This window comes from Hemibagrus wyckioides, linkage group LG03 (assembly GCF_019097595.1).
Source record: "Hemibagrus wyckioides isolate EC202008001 linkage group LG03, SWU_Hwy_1.0, whole genome shotgun sequence".
Lineage (NCBI taxonomy): Eukaryota > Metazoa > Chordata > Actinopteri > Siluriformes > Bagridae > Hemibagrus > Hemibagrus wyckioides.
The window spans coordinates 10,596,842-10,617,581 of record NC_080712.1 but is presented as its reverse complement, the minus strand read 5'-3'; the positions used below and the strand labels follow the sequence as shown (position 1 = coordinate 10,617,581).

General features: G+C 36.0%; 2 protein-coding genes across 3 annotated transcripts; one reads left to right on the top strand and one right to left on the bottom strand.

The window, feature by feature from the left end:
• Nucleotides 1-1,813: 1,813 nt before the first annotated feature.
• On the top strand, nucleotides 1,814-12,213 carry p2rx3b (purinergic receptor P2X, ligand-gated ion channel, 3b). Its single transcript, XM_058382060.1, has 12 exons — nucleotides 1,814-2,191; nucleotides 2,779-2,914; nucleotides 3,259-3,330; nucleotides 3,430-3,499; nucleotides 3,677-3,767; nucleotides 3,918-3,995; nucleotides 5,075-5,216; nucleotides 6,041-6,177; nucleotides 6,334-6,427; nucleotides 6,575-6,640; nucleotides 8,265-8,342; nucleotides 8,434-12,213. The coding sequence occupies exons 1-12, from the start codon at nucleotides 2,070-2,072 to the stop codon at nucleotides 8,572-8,574; spliced, it is 1,227 nt and encodes a 408-aa protein (XP_058238043.1). The 5' UTR covers nucleotides 1,814-2,069; the 3' UTR covers nucleotides 8,575-12,213.
• Nucleotides 12,214-12,365: 152 nt separating this feature from the next.
• On the bottom strand, nucleotides 12,366-20,635 carry si:dkey-9i23.6 (uncharacterized). 2 transcript variants are annotated; one of them, XM_058381854.1, is made up of 10 exons: nucleotides 19,642-20,635; nucleotides 18,806-19,396; nucleotides 18,557-18,639; nucleotides 15,207-15,678; nucleotides 14,983-15,073; nucleotides 14,703-14,851; nucleotides 14,427-14,570; nucleotides 14,119-14,209; nucleotides 13,835-13,998; nucleotides 12,366-13,425 (listed from the first exon to the last, which is right to left on the bottom strand). In XM_058381854.1, exons 2-10 carry the CDS (start codon nucleotides 19,394-19,396, stop codon nucleotides 13,372-13,374), a joined length of 1,839 nt encoding a protein of 612 aa, XP_058237837.1. In that variant the 5' UTR covers nucleotides 19,642-20,635; the 3' UTR covers nucleotides 12,366-13,371. The 2 variants fall into 2 exon arrangements, with proteins under 2 accessions (XP_058237837.1, XP_058237847.1); XM_058381864.1 differs by lacking the exon at nucleotides 19,642-20,635 and having other exon boundaries at nucleotides 18,798-18,934.
• Nucleotides 20,636-20,740: the final 105 nt, after the last annotated feature.

The window sequence follows — 20,740 nt, the reverse complement described above, 5'->3', positions numbered from 1 at the left end:
TTATGGCCAGTCTAATATGGATACCCTGAAGATTTGCAATTCCCTGTTATAGGTGCCCAATGTTTATTCTTTCTTTAATAATAATCTAACCTGAGTTTTATCTTAGAACTGCCGCTGTGATCATAAAGACTGTTTGTGCTCATGTCATTGTCTCGCGCTTATCCGTAGCCGGGTAGCGGGGGCAGCAATCTAAGCAGGGATGCCCAGACTTCCCTCTCCCTAGCCACTTTCTCCAACTCTTCCGGGGGAATTCTGAGGCGTTCTCAGGTCAGCCGAGAGACATAGTCCCTCCAGCGTGTCCTGGGTCTTCCCCAGGGTCTCTTCCAACCGGGCTGCAGCTCGCTTGGCCCCAGGCTCCTTCCCCCCGAGTGAGGTGACATTCCATGTCCCAAGGGCCAGATTCTTTAAACAGGGTTTGGGTCGTCGAGACCCCTGCCCATGACTGCTACCCAAATCACATAGCACCAGCCCCTTATGCTCCTTCCTGCATATGGTGGGCCTATGGGAAGGCGGGCCTACGTCGCTCTTTCGGGCTGTGCCCGGCTGAGTCCCATGCACTCGCCTGCATGCCCCAGCCCAGGGTAACAGCATAATATGTGTTCCAATCAGTAATTGATTATTTTCCCTAACAGCACACACCCTGGAGTGTTTTAAGCTTCATATACCAAAGCAATTTGCCAACACTAACAATTGTCTGTTTAATAATTAATGACGCTTTATAACTTTTCTTCCATTGATTGTTACATTTGAAGTTGCAGAACAGCTACAAAACTGGTTTAGTTCCTCGAATCACTTACATTATTGCAGCTATAAAAAAAAAATATATATATATATATATATATATATATATATATATATATATATATATATATATAGATAGATATATATAGATATAGATATATATATATATCATCCCCTCATCAGCCTCAAACTTTCTGTAAATCTTGAAACCATCCTGTAAACTATCCCATGAAACATAACCAGAAAACCTAAAGCAAGTGTTTGACCTCTCACTGCTTCAAAGAGCTGACACAGGAGACCCCTTCCAATTAGAAAAGGTTTTAAAATCAATTTATGTGAAATATCCAGTATATAAGTCCCAGTATAGGTTGTGAGCATAGAAATGATAACGTGTTAGAAAGAGCACTTTTATTTAAACTGTGACTTAAATTAGAGCTGCACTATTGTCAGAGATGATGTAGGTAACATTGTGGTACAAATATCTAACTAAAAGTGATCTTTCTTTTTAGGTATACCTGATAAAATGTGTAATTTAGTAGTACTGTTAAAAGTTCTTGCTGTTTTGATTATACGCATTATTAGGAAATCAAGCCTTTACTGATGTGTTTTGTGTTCTGGATGTTAAACTGTTATATAACTGTCTATGGAAATCACTCGCTTATGTAGATAATTGCTGGAAGAAACATGTAAAATAAATAAATAATTGAAAAGGAAAAACTATTAATACAGATCAAATACAGAATTAAAAGACTACAGATAATATTTGAATGGAATTGGCCAAAATATAATTTTTTTAAATGACTTAATTCTTCAATTATTTTATGCTTAGGAAACATATGATCAAACTTCATCAGTATTTTAAATGATATAACAAACACCTGCATGAGATATCAAGCATCTTGTGACTTAATTCCTAATTGGTTGCTATTAAGCCACTTACTGATTATTGATTTTTTTTTTTCTTGACCAATTTAGCATGTTGTGTAAGCATAGGCTTGCTTGTCAGGTTGAGAAAAGAGGAGGGGAATATAAAGAAAGTGCTAGAGGGAGGGAGGATCTGCAGCACACTGAAAGAAGACCCACAAGACGCAAACAGCTCTCCGTCTTACTCCGGGTTTTTGTCTTGGTGTCAGTATCAAATGATACTGATGAGGAAATTTTTTTCTTAATGGTAAATGGTTTTCCTTTCCCATGGTAAAAGTTTCATGACTTGGACTTACACTTAAAACTCAGTGATCTGGATTTTACCGTTTTGCTCTTTAATATCAAAGGAAAAGACACTGGTTCACAACAGTGTAGTGTATTGTTTTTACACTGGTGTGTGAAAGATGTGGGGCTGTATAAAAGATTTCTTCACTTATGAGACGACAAAGTCTGTGGTGGTGAAGAGCTGGACCATCGGCATCATCAACCGAGTTGTTCAGCTGCTCATAATCTCTTACTTTGTTGGGTAAGGCTATTTAATTATTTATTTATTTATTTATTTTTTCAAGATGGGATGATGTTGAAGCAGTTAAGATGTATTGCAAATGTATTTACAGTGTGGATGATTGAATAGGTGTGTAATATGGTTTAACTTCACTCACAAAAGAAGTAAAAAAATTGTTTTTAATTATTTGTTTATTTATTTTAGTAATGATCGACATAGAGTATGGTTAAAGCTAAAATAACAAGTGTGTGTGTGTGTGTGTGTGTGTGTGCATTATCCATGACACTGCACCACTGACTTCCCCAATGCTTAACTTAATTCTATGACCAGATGATACTGCTAATTTAAAAATGTCTGCTTTAGTCAAAAAGACAGAAAGTACATAGAAAGCTCATTTCTAACATTTTAACATGATTAAGAATTACTTAGTTCATTCATAGCTCAAAGAGTCTTGTGTAGCTTAATGGATAGTGCACATACTTCAAGATGGATTCAAATTAATGCAGCTCTTTTTTCACACTTCCCATCTCTTGTTTCTCTCTCTCTCTCTTGCTCTCTCTCTCTGCTCCTTCTCTTCTTCTTCTTCTTCTTCTTCTTCTTCCTGATAGTTGGGTATTTTTGTATGAGAAGGCCTATCAAGAAAGAGACACTGCTATCGAATCATCAGTGATGACTAAAGTTAAAGGATTTGGCGAGCACCACAATAAAACCATGGATGTTGCTGACTTTGTCACACCTTCACAGGTCCGGAATATGCTAACAGTTTAGCCAATTTGGCCTGGTGAAAGGGGTCAAAGTGGGAAAAAACACAAACATTGAGAATATAAAACAATTTGAATTGATTCCATTGTTTTGGGATGTTTTCTATATAATTGCATTACTTTACTGAATGGTAATACAAAAAGTAGTCTAATGGTGTAAAGAAGCATTCTCTTTTTATCTTCGATTCAAGGGAAATGTATAGTTTAATTATTCTAAATACTCCTTTTGTAGTGTGTGATAGTATAACCCTTTTTCATCTTGCCAGATGAAAGTACTGTATGTACACTGAGGTTTGTATGTGTGTCTGTGTGTGTTTTATCCTCCAGGGAGCCTCAGTGTTTTGCATCATTACTAAACTCATCACCACAGAGAACCAGGTGCAGGGCTTGTGTCCTGAGGTTAGCAATACTTTTTATCATAACACACACCTGACAATAGTCTTGATATGTTTTGTGTCTTAATGTAATGCTTTCTGTATGTGCATGTGTGTGTTTTAGAGTGAGGGAAAATTTAAATGTGAACATGATGACAACTGCACAAAATTAATGTCAAAGCCAGGCTCAAACGGTAAGATGTCTTAATTCTGAACCATTCAAACTGAACTTTTTACATGTATGTGTGTGTGTGTGTGTGTGTGTGAATGTGTGTGTGTACTGACACATACATGTCTGCTAGGTTTGTTAATTGTGTGTGTGTGTGTGTGTGTACACCTACTGACATCTACATACTGTATTTGCCTGCCAGGTTTGTTAACAGGAAAGTGTGTGAACTATGGTTCTATGAAGACATGTCAGATCAGAGGATGGTGTCCTGCGGAGATAGATGACGTCCCAATGTAAGTATGCTACGACTGGCTTGATGAGTCCAGATATTGTCTAGCACATTAAATGTTGTTTTGTAATGAATGGCAGTAGCATTAGTATGTGTTGATTTTTTACCTTGTCTAACTATAATGTGTGGATAAATTGATTTTTTTGTTTCTTAGAAAGCCTATGATGGAGGTTGAGAACTTCACCATATTTATCAAGAATAGCATTCGCTTTCCCCGCTTCAACTTCACAAAGTGAGGACTCGAAATGTGCAAATGTGCATCATGCTTTTGATAATAATATTGTCAGACCCAATTTATTATTATTATTATTATTATTATTATTATTGTTGTTATTATTATTATTATTATTATTATTATTATTATTATGATTATTATTATGATTATTATTATTATTACTACTACTTAATTTTCACCACTAGTAGTAGTAGTAGTAGTAATATTGGTGGGGATTGTGGTGGCAGTAGTGGTGGTTCTGGTACCAGAAGTAGTATTAGTATAGTAGTAGTAGTAGTAGTTGTTGTTCTAGTAGTGGTGGTGGTTGTAGTAGTAGCAGTAGTAGTCATAGCAGTAGCAGTAGAATTAGTAGTGATAATTAAATAGTCACCGTAGTGGTTGATGTAATAGTGGTGGTAGTAGTAGTGGTAGTGCTGGTTGTAGTTGTAGTTATAAGTAGGGATGTACTAATCTAATAAAATCCATAGTGTGGCTAATATCAGTCTGAAACAGTGTATTAGTATTGTGTTGCTAATACTATTAGTATCGGGCTAATACCAATTAGTATTAGGTTGCTAATGTTTTCCAGTCAATCCAATGAAGTATTTTGAATTTAGCAATAACAGGTAACATCTGTAAAATATTTAATGTTGAGAAGAATTGATACTGTGATCATTTTGAACATGCATGCAACATGCATTTTAGTAAAAAGTTTAATTCCTGAAGTAGTGATTACCACAAGAGCTGTAGGCTTTTGTCATGGCATCTTCTCATAAATAAGATGGACCCATGACCCTGTGTGAATACAGCAGTTGGACACAAATTGTCTCATACCACTTGCTGATATCATGTCTGTGGTGTCCTGCATCACTTAGCAGCACCTGGCTTGTTCATGGTCTAGATGTAAAAAAATCAGATCCAGTTACATCCCTGACATCAGTATTGTATCAAAAATAGGCAGGTTTGGATTGGTGCATCTGTAAGAGTGAAAATATAATAAAATCTTATCCTCTACATTTCCTAACAATTTTTTTTATTGTCTCCTGCACACATATTCCTGCAGTGTCTCTCACGGTATCTCTCTCTTTCTCCCACAGAGGAAACTTCTTACCCAACATCAACAGCAGTTATATAAAGAAATGCAATTTCGACTTTGAACAAAACACTTACTGCCCTATATTCAAGGTGGGAGATGTGATCCGCTTTAGCCATCAGAACTTCACCACACTGGCTAATAAAGTGAGTCTGCATTCTCTTCCCTGTTTCCTGTCATGCAGATGTTTGTACAGTTGTACAGTGTATTTAACGTTAAAGGAGGAGTTTGTTGCCTTTCAAAGTATTCCTAGAACTATAATGGAAATAATAATTTATATTCTATTTAATTTTTTTTCTGACACTGTAAGTATACCGAAACCCAAAGTCATAACAGGGAAGCTAACGTTTAATTTTCCTTTGAAGCAACTCATGTGGCATACATAGCAGGCTTTCACACTGGCAGTTTAGTCTGAAAAATAAAAAAAAAATTGGTAATGTGTAAGCTGTCATGTGGACCAGGAAGTGCTCAGAGGTCCCGAACCCGAGATTACCTAAAGAAGGTTGTCTAAGATTGGTTGCACTGGAACTGCAACAAGTTTCCCATGAATGTGAACACAACTCGTACTCAGGTCTGAACTTGTTCAGGAAGTAAAGCAACCTGGTCATGTGCTTTAGACAATGATGACATCATTACTTTCCGTAACACACATGTACCATGAGTGCCAGGGGAATGTTGTGGGACACAAACGAGACAAGGTGACATACTGCACAAAATCTCTCCCAGGTTTGATAGAATCAAGTGTGACCAATGCTGCAGGGAGCGCCGAGTACAATCACACTCAGATCCGGACCACAGCAAATGTGCTCAGTGTGAACTACAATAGTCTTGTTTGAGGAAAGGGAAAGGGTTTTCATTGGAATTAAATATTCTTTCTTTTTTTCTTTTTTTCTTTCTTTCTTTCTTTCTTTCTTTCTTTCTTTCTTTCTTTCTTTCTTTCTTTCTTTCTTCCTACCTACCTACCTCTTAGGGTGGTGTGATAGGCATAAAGATAGCCTGGGTGTGTGATCTGGATAGATCAGAAGACGACTGTAAGCCTGCATACTCCTTTACTCGTCTGGATGCCATGTCTGAGAAAACCAGTGTATCGCCAGGATACAACTTTAGGTGTGTATAAACTGAGATGGAATGCACCTTAGTCTCCTTTATAAAAATCACTTGTAAATGGTGTAGTCATGTGGGTCATGTCTCAGTGAAACAATTAGTCTTAGTGAAACTTTAAGGGTGGACTTGGATTTTACTTACAAAAATGTTTGCTTTAAGGTTTGCAAAGTACTTTAAGATGGAGAACGGGACGGAGTACCGCACTCTGCTGAAGGCAGTCGCTATCCGTTTTGATGTGATGGTCAACGGAGATGTGAGTTTCCAAGAAATTGGCTCAGTGTTTCCATAAATAAATTCTGGGTGAATATATGTATGTGTGTGTGTGTGTGTGTGTGTGTGTGTGTGTGTGTGTAAAAGTGAATAAGCCTTCAATTCACACAATTTTCGGCCATTTTTGCAGGCTGGGAAATTTAATATGATCCCAACTCTAATCAATATGGTGGCTGCCTTCACTTCTGTGGGTGTGGTAAGTATGTGTTCATTTGAGTATTTAGTACATATTTGTGCATCCTAATAATTCAGTTACATTTTAATTATTGAGATTTTTAATATTATTTATCAGAATTGTTTCAGCGTTTGTTGCTGGATCCAATTTTGTGTTATGGTATTAGACTTTACTGGTGTTTTGTGGAGACTCTGTCTGTTTAATAATATGCTGTAAAATTTGTTTCATTCATTCATTCATTCATTCATTCATTCATTCATTCATTCATTCATTCATTCATTTGACTTCATCAAGTGCGTTTATCCAGATCAGGGGTGTGATGGATTCGGAGCCTGTCCTGGTTGCAAGGCAGGATTGCAATGTAAAATGAACAGCCTATTAAAATGCTTTAGAAAATTAGCTTCATTTTTACTCACCAGCAAAACATTAACACCAGTGAAATATTAATCTCTGCTTCTGTGAACACAATGCAAGCACCACTGATACCTTTTACCTTCAGCTTTTCTGCCAGCTGAATTTTATTTTTTGGGGGGCTGATTTAGCTTACAGAGAAGAAAAGTATAGTTTTCATGCATCTTCCATGTCTACATAGCAAGCTGTCAAAATTTGTACACTATAGCCAAAGCATATTTATTGGCATCTCTGAAGTCATGGCTAGAATCATTGAAAAAAATAAATTGAGGATGAAGAGAGCAAACAGACCAGCATGTGGCAACGATTAAAATTGAGCAAGGAGACCCATGCTTTCTTACTCTGGAATTCACTTTTTCCGAGCATGCAGATGTAAGGATGGCCTTCATTTTAATAGGGACACACTGGATAAATGGGAAGTCTGCATGTGTGCATTGTGAAAATCACCTGTGGTGCTAGCAAGAGGTTTGAAAGGCAAGCTTTTGTGCTGGAATTCTTGTACTTGGAAAATTAATACGCATCTGTGTTACAGGAAAATGGGAATGTGAAAATACAGATTTTTGCAGATCCATGTATGTGGAGCACTCTTGTAGCATATGCAAAAGAATCCAACTCAACCCTCACAGATCTAAAGTTGGACAAAAACTTTCTTTTATATTTAGAAGTCTCCAGGTTTTCCAAAACAACCAGTACCAGAACCAGTAGTTCCTTTCAACATCAGGATCCACTAATTTGATGCAAACAAGGCTAACAGGCAATATTATATACACAGGAGTGGGCTATGCTTTTAAAAGGAGAAGAAAAACAAACTCTAAGATGTAAAAGGAAATTAGATCACTATTATCTTCACTATGGAAAATCTCGGCATGTGGCTCACAGGTGTTACACATCACCTCAAAGGTTCAGAGAGGTGAAATAAAATAAAATAATTCATTACACAACCTTTGCCTTTTTTGTTAAACGTCATGCGGCTTAGATCCTTCAGTAGCAGTTTCAGAACTTTCGGTAACCAACACAAATCTTAGATTCACAACAGAAGATGCTTCAAGTGTATTAGTTCGTTAACAACAATCATAATGGAAAATGACAGTGTGTATGAACAGCATAAAATAAATTTTAATTGTGTTTTGTTTTGTCCAGATTTATAATGTTATTTTGTCTTATAAAATTGTGGATTGTGTTTATATATTACTGACTTCAATTAATGCGCTTTTTATATGGATACTGTTTGTAGGGGGCTGTCCTTTGTGATATCATTCTTCTGAATTTCCTGAAAGGAGCTGATCTGTACAAAGCAAGGAAATTTGAAGAGGTTTGTTTTTTTTCCTTAGAGATTCCTATCATTTTTAATTTTTTTTCCAATTTGACCAAAATCAACTACTGTTTTTCTTCTTTTGCTCTAGGTGTCAGACTCACACATTGAAAAATCACTCTCCTACAACAGTGGCATGTACCGGACCCGAGATCAAAGCCAGCTGTCAATCAGACCAGAAGACAAATTCTCTAATGACTCGGGGGCTTTTTCTATCGGCCAGTATGGTTAACAACATCTTTGGAACCTTGTCCAGTAACAATTAAACACCCCGCACAAATTCACTTGTAGCTTAATATAAATATGCACTGTAAATAGCTGTAAGGTATCACATTCTAGTACTGATTTTAATATACGAGGTGTCCTATTAGTAATAAAGCAGAGATTTCACATCCAAGCAGAAGAAAATGCTAATAATTTACACTCAACAATCAACAATTTACTATATATGCCAATTCATTAAAGCTATGCAACAACATAGAGTATATGCAGTTGTGCAGTGACCAAAGATTGTTAAACAAAACAAAATCTTCTATTTTAAATTCTTTGTAGTAGTCTGGATTTTCCTAAAGACAAATATTTAGGTTAAAACAAAAACCTTTTTAAGGCCATGAGTCCTAACTTTTGACTGATACAGCGTGTGTAGAATATTGTGTTCACAAAACAAAAACTTCACAGTAAAGATCCTGTCTGTTTGATGCTGGTAATACCTGTCTTAGCAAATGAAATAATCTAAACTTAAAAAGTACAACGACTGACTGCTAATAACCTTCCAAAGTTTGCTACTACTTCTACAGAGTAATCATAACTTCAGAAACAAAGCTATTCAGATTTGATACTAGGAATAAATCAAAGCACGGCATGATGTTATAGGAAAATAATCAGCGATTTCTAAAATTTCTTTTAATTAGAAAATTGCATATTTTCTCCTGCTGTCACTTACACTCTCTTTATCAGCACTCCCTCTCTAAAATCTGAGGAAAACCTAAAGTATACAGCTGTACCTCTGACTAGAAATCACCACTGGAGACTACTTCCAAAGATGCTAAATTAACATATCTACTATTACACACATAACCGTTTACATGGATTAACCAACTTTTCATAGATTAGCCTACTATAGATGCTATAGAAAGAATAGCTGCTGTTATACAACATTAATAAATACCTTCTGATTAATAAGTACAGTAATGAAATTCAATCCTGAAACTGCTTATTGTTTTGGTAATTGCCCTATTACTTTTCGGACACCCTGTATTTAAACGCTTCAGTGTCAGGTGTAATATCTGCATGGTCATTTTCAGGCCTATAGCAATAGAAGACCAAAGTAACTTAAAGCATAAAGTAGCACTGTGAGTAGACATTTGAATATCCACAATTACACAAGTAGTACCACTATTTAGCAATTTAGTGATAGAAATCATATTAGTACAATCTTTAAAAATATTTGAAACAGGGTTCAAGGCTTTATGAGCTATTACTTCATTTAAGTGTGTTAACATGAGCATTACTGATACTGAGTTAAATTGTTATTTTAACTCTTGCTTTAGGTACTTTATTAGGTAGCTATTTTTTGTTGCATGTGTATAAAAAAATCATACTATTACATAAAATGGTAAGACTTTTGAAGACATTGCAGGTGTTGGAATAAAATTAGTTTGGAAAGATTGTAGAGAAAAAAAGCATTGTAGCAGAAGTGTGTGTAGGCTTCACCTGAATCTGTTGGTTCACTATTCCCTCATTTCCACTATATTTTCTAAATCAATGTGTTTGATCATTTTAAGATGAACAGATTTGGAAAAAATCCCATCCCAATGCCTGAAAATTTGTTCCACTATGATGTGGATCTTCTGGAGATCATAAAATGGCTTAAAAATGTACTTGGAGGATATGAATCTTGGGAAATTTGTAATTTGAATCATGGGGAACTGTAAAACACCTTAGTAAGCTGTGGCAATTCAATGCTGTAAATCCAACTTGCAATAAGACCGTGGTTTAAAAGTTGGATGTTTTAGTATATGTGATCAACCACTTGTGTAATCTATAGTATGTGTAATCTGCTCTAGTAAATATATCATATCAAAGCAACACAAATGAGTCAAAGCAGTCATATTTCATAAATAAATAGTGCACTCATATACATGTAAAAGTATCCTTGTATTAAATAAAACAAATATGATTATGGTTTTTGTAATTCAGAAAGGGCTCATCTCTTGGGATGCCCAAAAGTCACTAGAGTTTAGGCATAATGGTGATTCTGAGGCTGGAAAGATTAGACTGGTTCAAGCTGACAGGAAGTGATACTCAATAAACCACTCTTTACATCTGTGGTGGGCTGAAAAGCATCTTAAAATGTACAACACATCGATCCTTTGACCAGCTGGACTATAAAAAACCGCAGCATAAGACCACTCCTGTCAGCCAAGAACAGGAATCTGAGGCTACTGTGGACACAAACTAGACAGCTGCAGATTGGAAAAATGTTGCCTGATCTTTTTGTCAATAATCAACTGACCAGTGATGGCGAGACGTAACCTGATTCCTGTTCTTGGCTGACAGGAGAGAAATCTGATGTGGTCTTCTGCTGTTGTAACACATCCGCCTCGAGGTTCAAAGTGATGCTTTTCTGCTCACCACATTGCAGCAGAGTTGCCATTGCCTTCCTGTCAGCTATGCAATCAAAGTAATTCTGGGGCTGTAGAATGTAAAACCTTGTGACATTTTAAATCATTGATGTACATGACATCGATTCCATGGGCTCCAAAGAGTGTAGATGATCTCATGTAGAAGCTCTCATACCAAGAGCCTGCAGTGCAAACAAAGATGTCATTCATGTTATGTCCATTGCTGTTGCAGTGTCTCCCCAATGTAAGGAGAAATCCAACAACTAGTCAGTCTCCTATTGGTTTCCCAGATGAATGCATGAGTTAGGGAAGTGACAATAAGTCCTGCGGTGCTGCATGCGGAATGACGAGTGACAAAAACGGATCATTTTTTTTGCCCTGTGATTTTAGTAGCTGAGTTATAACTTTACAATATAATGTTGAGCATATTGGTAGCGTAGTTATTTCTTCTTTTGTCCCATAATGAGTTCTTTAAAAAAGAGAAGAATTCACGCAGTTGTCCTTAAGGAGTTTGACATTCGCAATGCAAATGCTTTTCAGTCTCAGTAGCTGTGAGAAAGAAAAATGACATTTCTGCAGTGATTAGGCTGAGAAATGTTGTATTGTGCATATAGATATGTGGGTGCATGTCCAGGAATTATTTTTTTTATCTTTTGAACAATTCCAATGAACGATTTAACAAAAACACAAATTGTGCATTGAAATATGATCAAGAATGATCAGGTATACCACAAAACAGAGCTAATGGTCTTCATATAATACATCTCCTTTGTTTGTTGAGTAATATATTATATACATGTTTGCTGTACATATTATTACAGCCATTTGATAATATGGAGCATATTTTGATCATGTATTGCATTAAAACAAACAGCTTGGCCAAAAAAAGGAGCTTACACAAATATCCTCTTTACCACAAAATAAGACATATTTACGTTTAAGTTAAGTTTAGGCTTGTGCAACATGCATGCCTAAATACAGTAATTACACACTTTCTTGAAACCAGCTCCAGTTGTTCACAATCTCTGTGTGGTTTCTGGCACCATATAAAACACTGTTATATATAAATAAGAGACCACTGCCCAATCTCCAGATTTGAACCCTATTGAAACCCTCTGGAATGTCATCAAGAGGAAGATGGATGGTCACAAACCATTAAGCAAAGCTGAGCTGTTTGCTTTTTTGCAAAAAGAGTGGTATAAAGTTACCCAGCAGCCGTGTGAAAAACTGGTGGAGAGCATGGAGTTAAAACGCATGCATGTTCGGGGTTATTCCACCAAATACTGATTTCTTAATGTTATTTAGCCAAAGCATTAACACAATTTGTTTACAAATTATTTGCATTTTGTTTTATTTGAGTTATTAAAGCTCTGCAAACACATCAAAATAACCCAAGATCTTGGGTTATTTTGATGTGTTGTCATTTCCTTTAAATATACACTCTAAATAACAATAGTTATATTTTGAATTTAGGAGAAATATTGTCAGCAGTTCACAAAAAATGAAACAAAACTGTTCATCTCACCAATACATGCACCTGTAAGAAAAAAAAACTGATTATTTTTGCAGTGGTCTCTTATTTTTTTCCAGAGCTGTATGTGTATATGTAACAACTCTTCTACAGCTGTATACTGTAAATGAATATTATCTCATATATTATTCAGTGTCACCCAAACGAGATTGGGTTCTTCTTTTGAGTCTCTCTAGGTTACTTCCTCATGAAGTCTCAGGAATTTTTCCTTGTCATTGTCACCTCTATTTTGCTCATTATGGATCTTAATCTTGTACATCTGGATTTCTGAAAATGCTTTGTGACATTGTCTGTCGTTGAAAGTGCTATAAAAATAAAATGGAAATTGACATAAGGCAAAAAAAAACATTTTTTAAAGCTGTCTTCCTCAGTAAATAGTTTCTTGCCATGTTGTACAAACCTCTCAGTTACATAGGTGCTGTGGCCCAGAGGTTGAAGCCAGAAATAAATATTAGTAGGGATTCCGATGAAAAATTTATGTCAGTCTGTACTTATTCTACAATTCTTGAATGTTTAAACGACTTACTGAACCAAATAATGCCCTTTAAGCCAAGTGTGTGATGATTTAAATAAATGCAGCTAAGCAAGTAGCTATACCGTAAACTTAACACTCTTGTTAGCAAGTAACAAGCCTAATTAACCTACCTGCTCCTGGACAAAATTCAATTAGCATACCTCATACACCAGACATGTCTTAGCTATTCAACTACATTTGGGAACGCTGTACATTTATTTTGGCCCAAATGTTTCACTATTTTAGTTTGTAAATACAAAAAAAGTTATATAAACAGTATTTATATTTTTACAGCTGTAGGTTACATGTATAATCGGGACCCGCTTGAGTCTGGTTCCTGTTACAATCTCCACAGATGAATTAGCTCTTTATCTTCCATAGCTTGGGTTTCAAGAGTCTGTCTTTTATCTTTGGCTGTAGAGTCAGGAACAGGAAGAAAAACAAGATTAATTATGAATATCTGATCACTTAATAATATACTGAATTACAAGTTATTTGGTAATCAGGCATTTATCTGTAAGAAGGTGCATGTTAAGAGAGGGAATTTTTCAGACTGCTGGGAATTTAATAGCGTCTGAGAATTCACAGTATCCAGGCTGCCAGGTTGATATGATCTAAATGCATGCAACATTCATGCCTAAATACAGTAATTACACAGTTTATTGAAACTAGTGCCAGTTGTTCAAGATCTCTGTGTGGTTTCTGGCAAAATATAGACAGAGGGAATTTTTCTCTGGGAATGTTGTAGTCTATGGGAATTTAATAGTCTCTGGGAATGTCGAGTATCCAAGCTGCTAGGTTGATGAGATCTAAATTCACTGACCTTCTCATTACCAGGAACAGCTGTGTGGGAACCATTGGTATCATTATGAAATGCAGTGGAGGTGAAGACAGAAGGATTTGAAGAAGGGTGAGGCTGAAAGGACTCTGCAGACGTATTGCGTTGCCGATTTAAGTTTATAAAGGGAAACTTCGTTTTGGTATTTTCTGAAATATGGAAAGAGTGAAAATTTTATTTAACTGGTCATTTTGCAGGCTTCAGTTCCAAACTTTATTATAGCATGTTATTTTACCCCACTGCTGTTTTGTTCTAAATTCATTTCTCACCATTTTTTCTTTTTCCTGGTGGTCGATGTTTTCTTTTTTTGCTCAGCTGGATTCGATTTTTCAGAGCAGAATTATCAAGAAGTCCTGAGGACTGTAAAAGATAGGAAGAAATACATATAACAGTGTATTTCTTACGCCGTGATAATACTATGATTTGTATCTTCTCATCAATAAACATGGCTAATCAGTGAATATTAAGTACCGTCAATTTTCTCATATATCTATTCCTTATACAACCTATTTCCATCACAAATAAACATTATCTTACATGCAAATGAAGAAACATTACAACACAATTTACTACTCACCTTGACAGCAGAAAAATCAAGGGGCACCTCCATCAAATTTGCCTTGTTTGACGGCTGATCATTTTTATAAATCATAGATACTTCTTTAATGTCATGATCATTGCTGTAAAATTCTGGTGTTTCTGATATCCTTTGCAGAAGTGCCTTGGGGAAAAAAGTGAAAATAAATAATGATTTTTTTTTTAGTTTTTATTTTTTATCAACGATGAATTTGCATTTTTATCAGTAATTTTTTTATATCAGAGAGACAGACTGATCAGATGTGGATGCACTCACCTTCCCATTACCAGGTGCAGCTGTTTGGGAATATTCATGTGTGTTAGATTCTGAACATGGTAAAGTATAAAATTTAGAGGAGGCAAAGAAAGGAGCATGTGAAGAAGGGGAGGACTGAAAGGGCTCTGGGGAGGCCATTTGTTTATTTCCTGAAATGTGCAGAGAGAAAGAAATTCATTAGTGTTCCATTATTCCAAGCTCCAGTCACCTTCACACACACACACACCTATAAATGCATATCACATCTATTTCTACTGATTTATAATTCTGAGTGTTTCACCCTTTTTTCTCTTTCCTGGTGGTCGATGTTTTCTTTTTTTGCTCAGCTGGATTCGACTCTTCAGAGCAGAATTGTCAAGTACTCTTGACGGCTTTGGAAAAGACAAAGGGGTGTGTTTATGCTAGAATACTTTATTCACTGTGAATTCTTATAATTGCAATAATTACAATAATTGTTTGTATTTTTATACATTAAAAAGTTTCACTCTTTACACTGTGCCTCACCTTGACAACAGACAAATCAAGTGGTGTGTCCTTCTTCAGGTCATTTTTATCATACGCATATCTTACCACAAGGTCATTTTCATCACCTTTAAATTGTTCATATTCTGGCTCATCAGATATCCTTTGTGGTTCTATAATATGTCTTACTGGTGTTTTGAGAAGAGCAGCATCTGATGTTTCATCTCTGACCTGGATTACCCTGTCCACCTGACTGTCAGTAATACTGGCTGGCCTAGAAGGGATCTCTGACTGCTCTTTGTCTGCTGATAGGTCCGGCTTCATGACCGCATTCTGAGATCCGATATCATCATTTGAATCATGAGAATCCTCTGTCTGCGAGTAGGCTTTGGCATCTGTTTCAGGTGGGGAATCTTTAACAGGCAGGAATTTTGCCCATTCTTCTCCTGTACAAATCTCCTCCAGCAAGTTGATGGGCTCGAGGTCCAATTTGAAATCCTTTAGCGTAAACGTCCTGTTGTGAAAACATTACATATCAGAGTTTGATTCCTGACAATTTCAGTATAATGTCAGCAAGCAGCTATAGTCATAAACAACAGATCAGTCCCTTGTAAACCGACATTAAATTACCAACTCCATTACAAACTGAGTTACTCACATAAATGCAGTCTAGTTTTTACAGTGCTTTTTTTAATGTAGATATTATCACAAACTAAAATGGCAACAAATGCACTTTGAAACATGATATGATAAGGGGGTATATTAATGGGAATAAAGAAGGACAAGTCTCAAATCTCTCACAGCAATCACAGTTTACCTAAAAAGTCATTAAAGGTACTAATGGGCATGGCCTGTGGATTAAATTCCAGTCAAAATGAGAAGGATAAACCAGATGAAAATCAGCACATCAGTACTAATGCATACAGTGGCATTTCTTAAAGTGTATTAACAGTAGATTTGATACCTAGCAGGAAGGTTAATGTTAGAAAAAGAAGATCTGATAGCATTTGTCTTAAAGCTGCTGAATTCTCGATTCTGATCAGTCAGAAAGAGTTTATTCATTTGCTATAACAGCAGCTCAAACAGTAGTAATCAGAAACCTGTATGGCTGGCACCTTGATATAAACTTAGTTTAATATCATGTGTAACGGTTGATATTTTGATGTTTACTTCAAGCAGAATTTTGGAAGGAGTCTCCAGGGACATTAAATAATTCAGTGACTGTTTATACTCATTATAATGCAAGCAATAATGAGAATATTACAATAAATTATCTGTGTTGCATAGAATATTAAATGTAACCATAAACTATAAAAAGATGTTTTGCTTTTTAATAAATCAGTATTTTAAGTGGGGCTCACTGCTGTGGTATAAGAGGAATAAAACACTTTGGGATGTGCTATTATTGGAAAATAATCAACTGTGGGTTGGTAACGGTGCACTAGGGCTTTATTCTTGCATATAAAATGCAGTACAGTGAAATTCTAGCTTGTTAGGAAGCTGGGGTCACAGCACAAGGTTTGCCATGATACAAGGCTAAGGGCCTGACTGTGATGCTGTCCTGGGATTTAAACTCAAAAGCTTGTAATAAGTAGACCAGAGCTGTAATTACACCCAGCTGACAACTACAAATTGTACAGAAATGTGTTGTTACATGACACTCCTAAAATACTCTGCAATTCTAAAATGTTCACTGAAGAACCACACACCGAACGTGCATACAGTAATGAATCAGCTGCTTTCATAGGAATGTTTGAATGCTACCAAACTGGAAATGTAGTATGCCTACGATGAAGACACTTGGCGTGAGTTCGAAGAAAAAAATCTATTTACCTCTTATAAAATAAAACAAAATGGCATAGATAGCACATGGTTAATGCATTAACAAGATGCGTTATTTTCATTATTATTTTTTTTTTGACATTTCATAACCCATTGCTTTGGTGTATGACATCCGAATGGTATTTTATCCCATTCCATCTTCCATCAAACTTTCATCGGTTTGGCTATCTCAGGTTGTATAATGCTGGTCACAGCGTCAGATGAACTGATATGAAAGGGTGACCGACTGAATGATTTAAGGTGTAACCGTTGATAATCATCTGCATAGCTGCAAGAATATTATTAGGTACATGTACGTCTGAAAATGTTGACTGACTGTTTGCTGAAATTTTTCCTGTAGTTATAGCAACAAGGGATTTTTTTGGTGGATTGTAGTTTCATTTAAGAATGTAATAAAGAGCAATAGATCTCTGTATTTCCAGCAAAATTCCAGGAGTGTTACATGCAGCTTCAACTTGTCTCATTTAATATGCAAATTCTCCCTACAGAACTTAAGTGCTAGACTAGCATAGCTGATGTAAAGGATATCCCTCTGACCCTCTGTGCTAAAGTAGCATAGCTAACATTAGTGATATCCCACAGAACCTGTGTGCTAAAGTTGCTTAGCTAATGTTATTAACAACTCCCAGAACCGGTGTGCTAAACTAGCTTAGCTAACATTACTGATATCCCTCAGGACCTGGGTGCTGAAGTAGCTTAGCTAATGATTGTGACATTCCTCAGAACCTCTGTGCTAAACAAGCTTAGCTAACATTACTGATATCCCTCAAAACCTGCATGCTAAACAAGCTTAGCTAACATTACTGATATCCCTCAAAACCTGCATGCTAAACAAGCTTAGCTAACATTGCTGATATCCCTCAGAACCTGTGTGCTAAAATAACATGGATAATGTTTTTGATATCTCTCAGAAGTTGTGTGCTAAACAAGCTTAGCTAAATATATTTCAGAACCTGTAGTGATATACAAACAGGTTTTGTTTGTCATTGTGTATTTTACAGGATCACTTGCAAACCAATACAAATCAGAAAATTGCAAATCAATAATAGGAATCTTCATTTCCAATTATGTATATGTGTAAAAATGCATGCTAGTTTACTAGAGGTAAGCTAAAAGCTAATGCCGATGTAATTAGGCTGTCTCTCTTGGCAGGACAACTAGGGGTTATTTATGTTGATATAACAACAAAACACACACACTCACACACACACACACACACACATGCTAAATGCTAATTGCTTGTTCATTAAAACATTTCAGAAAGGTTTTAAACCTTTACAAGTCAGCATTTCTCCTGTTAACTATCATATTTGTTGTATTGATTTCATTTTAGTGCTACAATTATATTTTGACTATATACATTGTCTCCCTCTCTTTGTCTTGTTGTATGCATTGTGTTTGCTATATTTAATAATTGCCTGCTAATGAGTGTTACTAGATCTGTGCTCTATTGCACTTTGTTCTCGATAATTCAATTTACCGTTACAGGGCTAAGTATCAGTTTCTGCTTTTGGAACAGAGGGTGTATATATTTATATATAGATACTTGCCTTTGTAATTGGACATGCATCCTGTTAAGATTCCTCTGTTTAGGAGGGAGGGGTGGAGGCTCTGCGTTTTCCACAGCCGTAACCTAATTAATGATTTATGTATTTGGTTAGAAGCCATAGAAATTAAGAGTCATGTTGCTTTTCCCACTTTCCCCCCACAATTTAAAAAATCCAAATTAATTTCATTTCAAATTTCTATAGACTGTAATAAGTGCAGTATTATACTGCAGAGTGAACTCACAGACTTACTGTGTTCTCAGTCCAGCGAGGTTGCTTCATTATTTCATACTCTGCTGGCACATTTGCTCCTTCGAAAAACCTAGGTTCTGAGTTTAAGAAGGAGGATCCTGTTGGGTTGTGAATAAATAGACCACGAGGAGGATTATTCTTCAGAATGCTGGATGAGGACTCAGCTTGTGATGTTTGCTCTTCTTTCATTTTTTCCCATGAGAGATTTCTCTCACGGGGCTGTAAATCTTGCCTGGCATCGTGTCTGAAATTGTGCGAGAAATTAGCTGGTGGTCTGCTTTTGAGAAATATGTTAGTAGTAGGACTGGACTCTTGAAAGCCTGTCCTCCGGGTGAAATATTCTGAATGTACATCAGAATCGTTTTGCCTTTCAGGTTTGACTGAGAATTCTGAAGGATTTGACTCCGCAAAATTCCACTCCGGTTTGTCTGACTCTGCGATAAATACACTGCCACACTGGTTCGTCTCCTTTGAGTATCTACAGTGTTGTGCTGTGACATGAGATGAACCTTGGGGCCTTTCCGAAGACTTCAGTCTGTTCAGCATAGAGTGAAGCACAGATATGCTGCTGGATGGTCTTTCTTCAGTCATCTAAATATAAAGGCACAAAAAAAAATCAGTGAAGCTTATCCTCTTAGTATGATTAATTTTTAGTATTAGCCAATTATTGCTCAGTGATGTGGTTGAGCCACTCTTTAGTGCATAATGCATTGATTTCTAAAGTATATCATTTAAATTTATAATAACCTTTTTGTGTAATAATGTTCTAAACATTTGTGTTCTAAACATTTGTGTTTCTAACTTAATTATTAGAAAATAAACAAACCCCTTCTTACCGTGTCTGTCGTTCCTGTGGTGTCTGACTTTACTAAATCTCTTTTTCTCTCTCCAGTTTCCTTCTTTACTGGTTAAGGAACTGTCTTGTCAGACTCCATGGGTTTATCTCCTCCCATTCTTCTTAGTTATCTGTTATTACTTCAGCTGGCTCTCGAAACCACCCATACAGGTTTTCTGTCAAATGGCATTCTTTTTACACAATGCAAATAACAGTTTGTTGAGTACTAAACATGACAAATTAGTGCCACTGAAAATGATTTACTATGCCGCTGACCAGGATAATGCAGGCGGTGAAGATGAAGACATTTCATGTGCACACAGTAATCACACTATTACATATTTAAAAAAATAAAATAAAAAATTATATGCATTTTCTCGAGTTAGGCATGATAAACTATGGCACAGTCCAGTTATGTAGTGGAGCTCATACAAAAATATACCCTGTATATTTAGTTGCCTTTGTATATTCCAGCCTGAAAGCACACTGAGGTCTAAGTAGAGAGTGAGCACAGTTTAGTACCCTGTGTCCGGCTGAAAAGGCCCAACAGAGACAGCTTACCAGTTCAGATATTGAAAATCTTAGCCACCACTAACTTATAACAAATTTCACAGTGATAGTTGGGTCTATTCACTTTCATATTTTGTTGAATATATTCACAATATTTTCTATATTTCATACTGAACTACACCATTTCACTCCAGTATAAAGACAACGCTGTATTTTTTGTGGCCACCAGGTGGCAGTAATAGGCTTTAAACCTCATAACTAAAAAGTCTGTGTTTGACTCGAATGCAGCAGCACTGCTTTTTAATGTAATAATAAATGTTTTTATGTAAAAATAAATAAATAAATAAATAAATAAATAAATGTATATTATAGTGTTAAGTAATTCAATACATTTTTATTTGATTTGCCAGCAGACCTCAGCTTTGGGTTACATCCGGGATATATCTGTCAAAATAAAAGACACTAAAATGCGTCAAATCGTGTAGAAGGTGTAGCTGTGTCAGTTTATTTGTTTCTATCCAAGTTACCTGAGCTTTTTTTATTTATTTATTTTTTTCCAAATATTTTCAGCAATTATATCTGTAAAACGC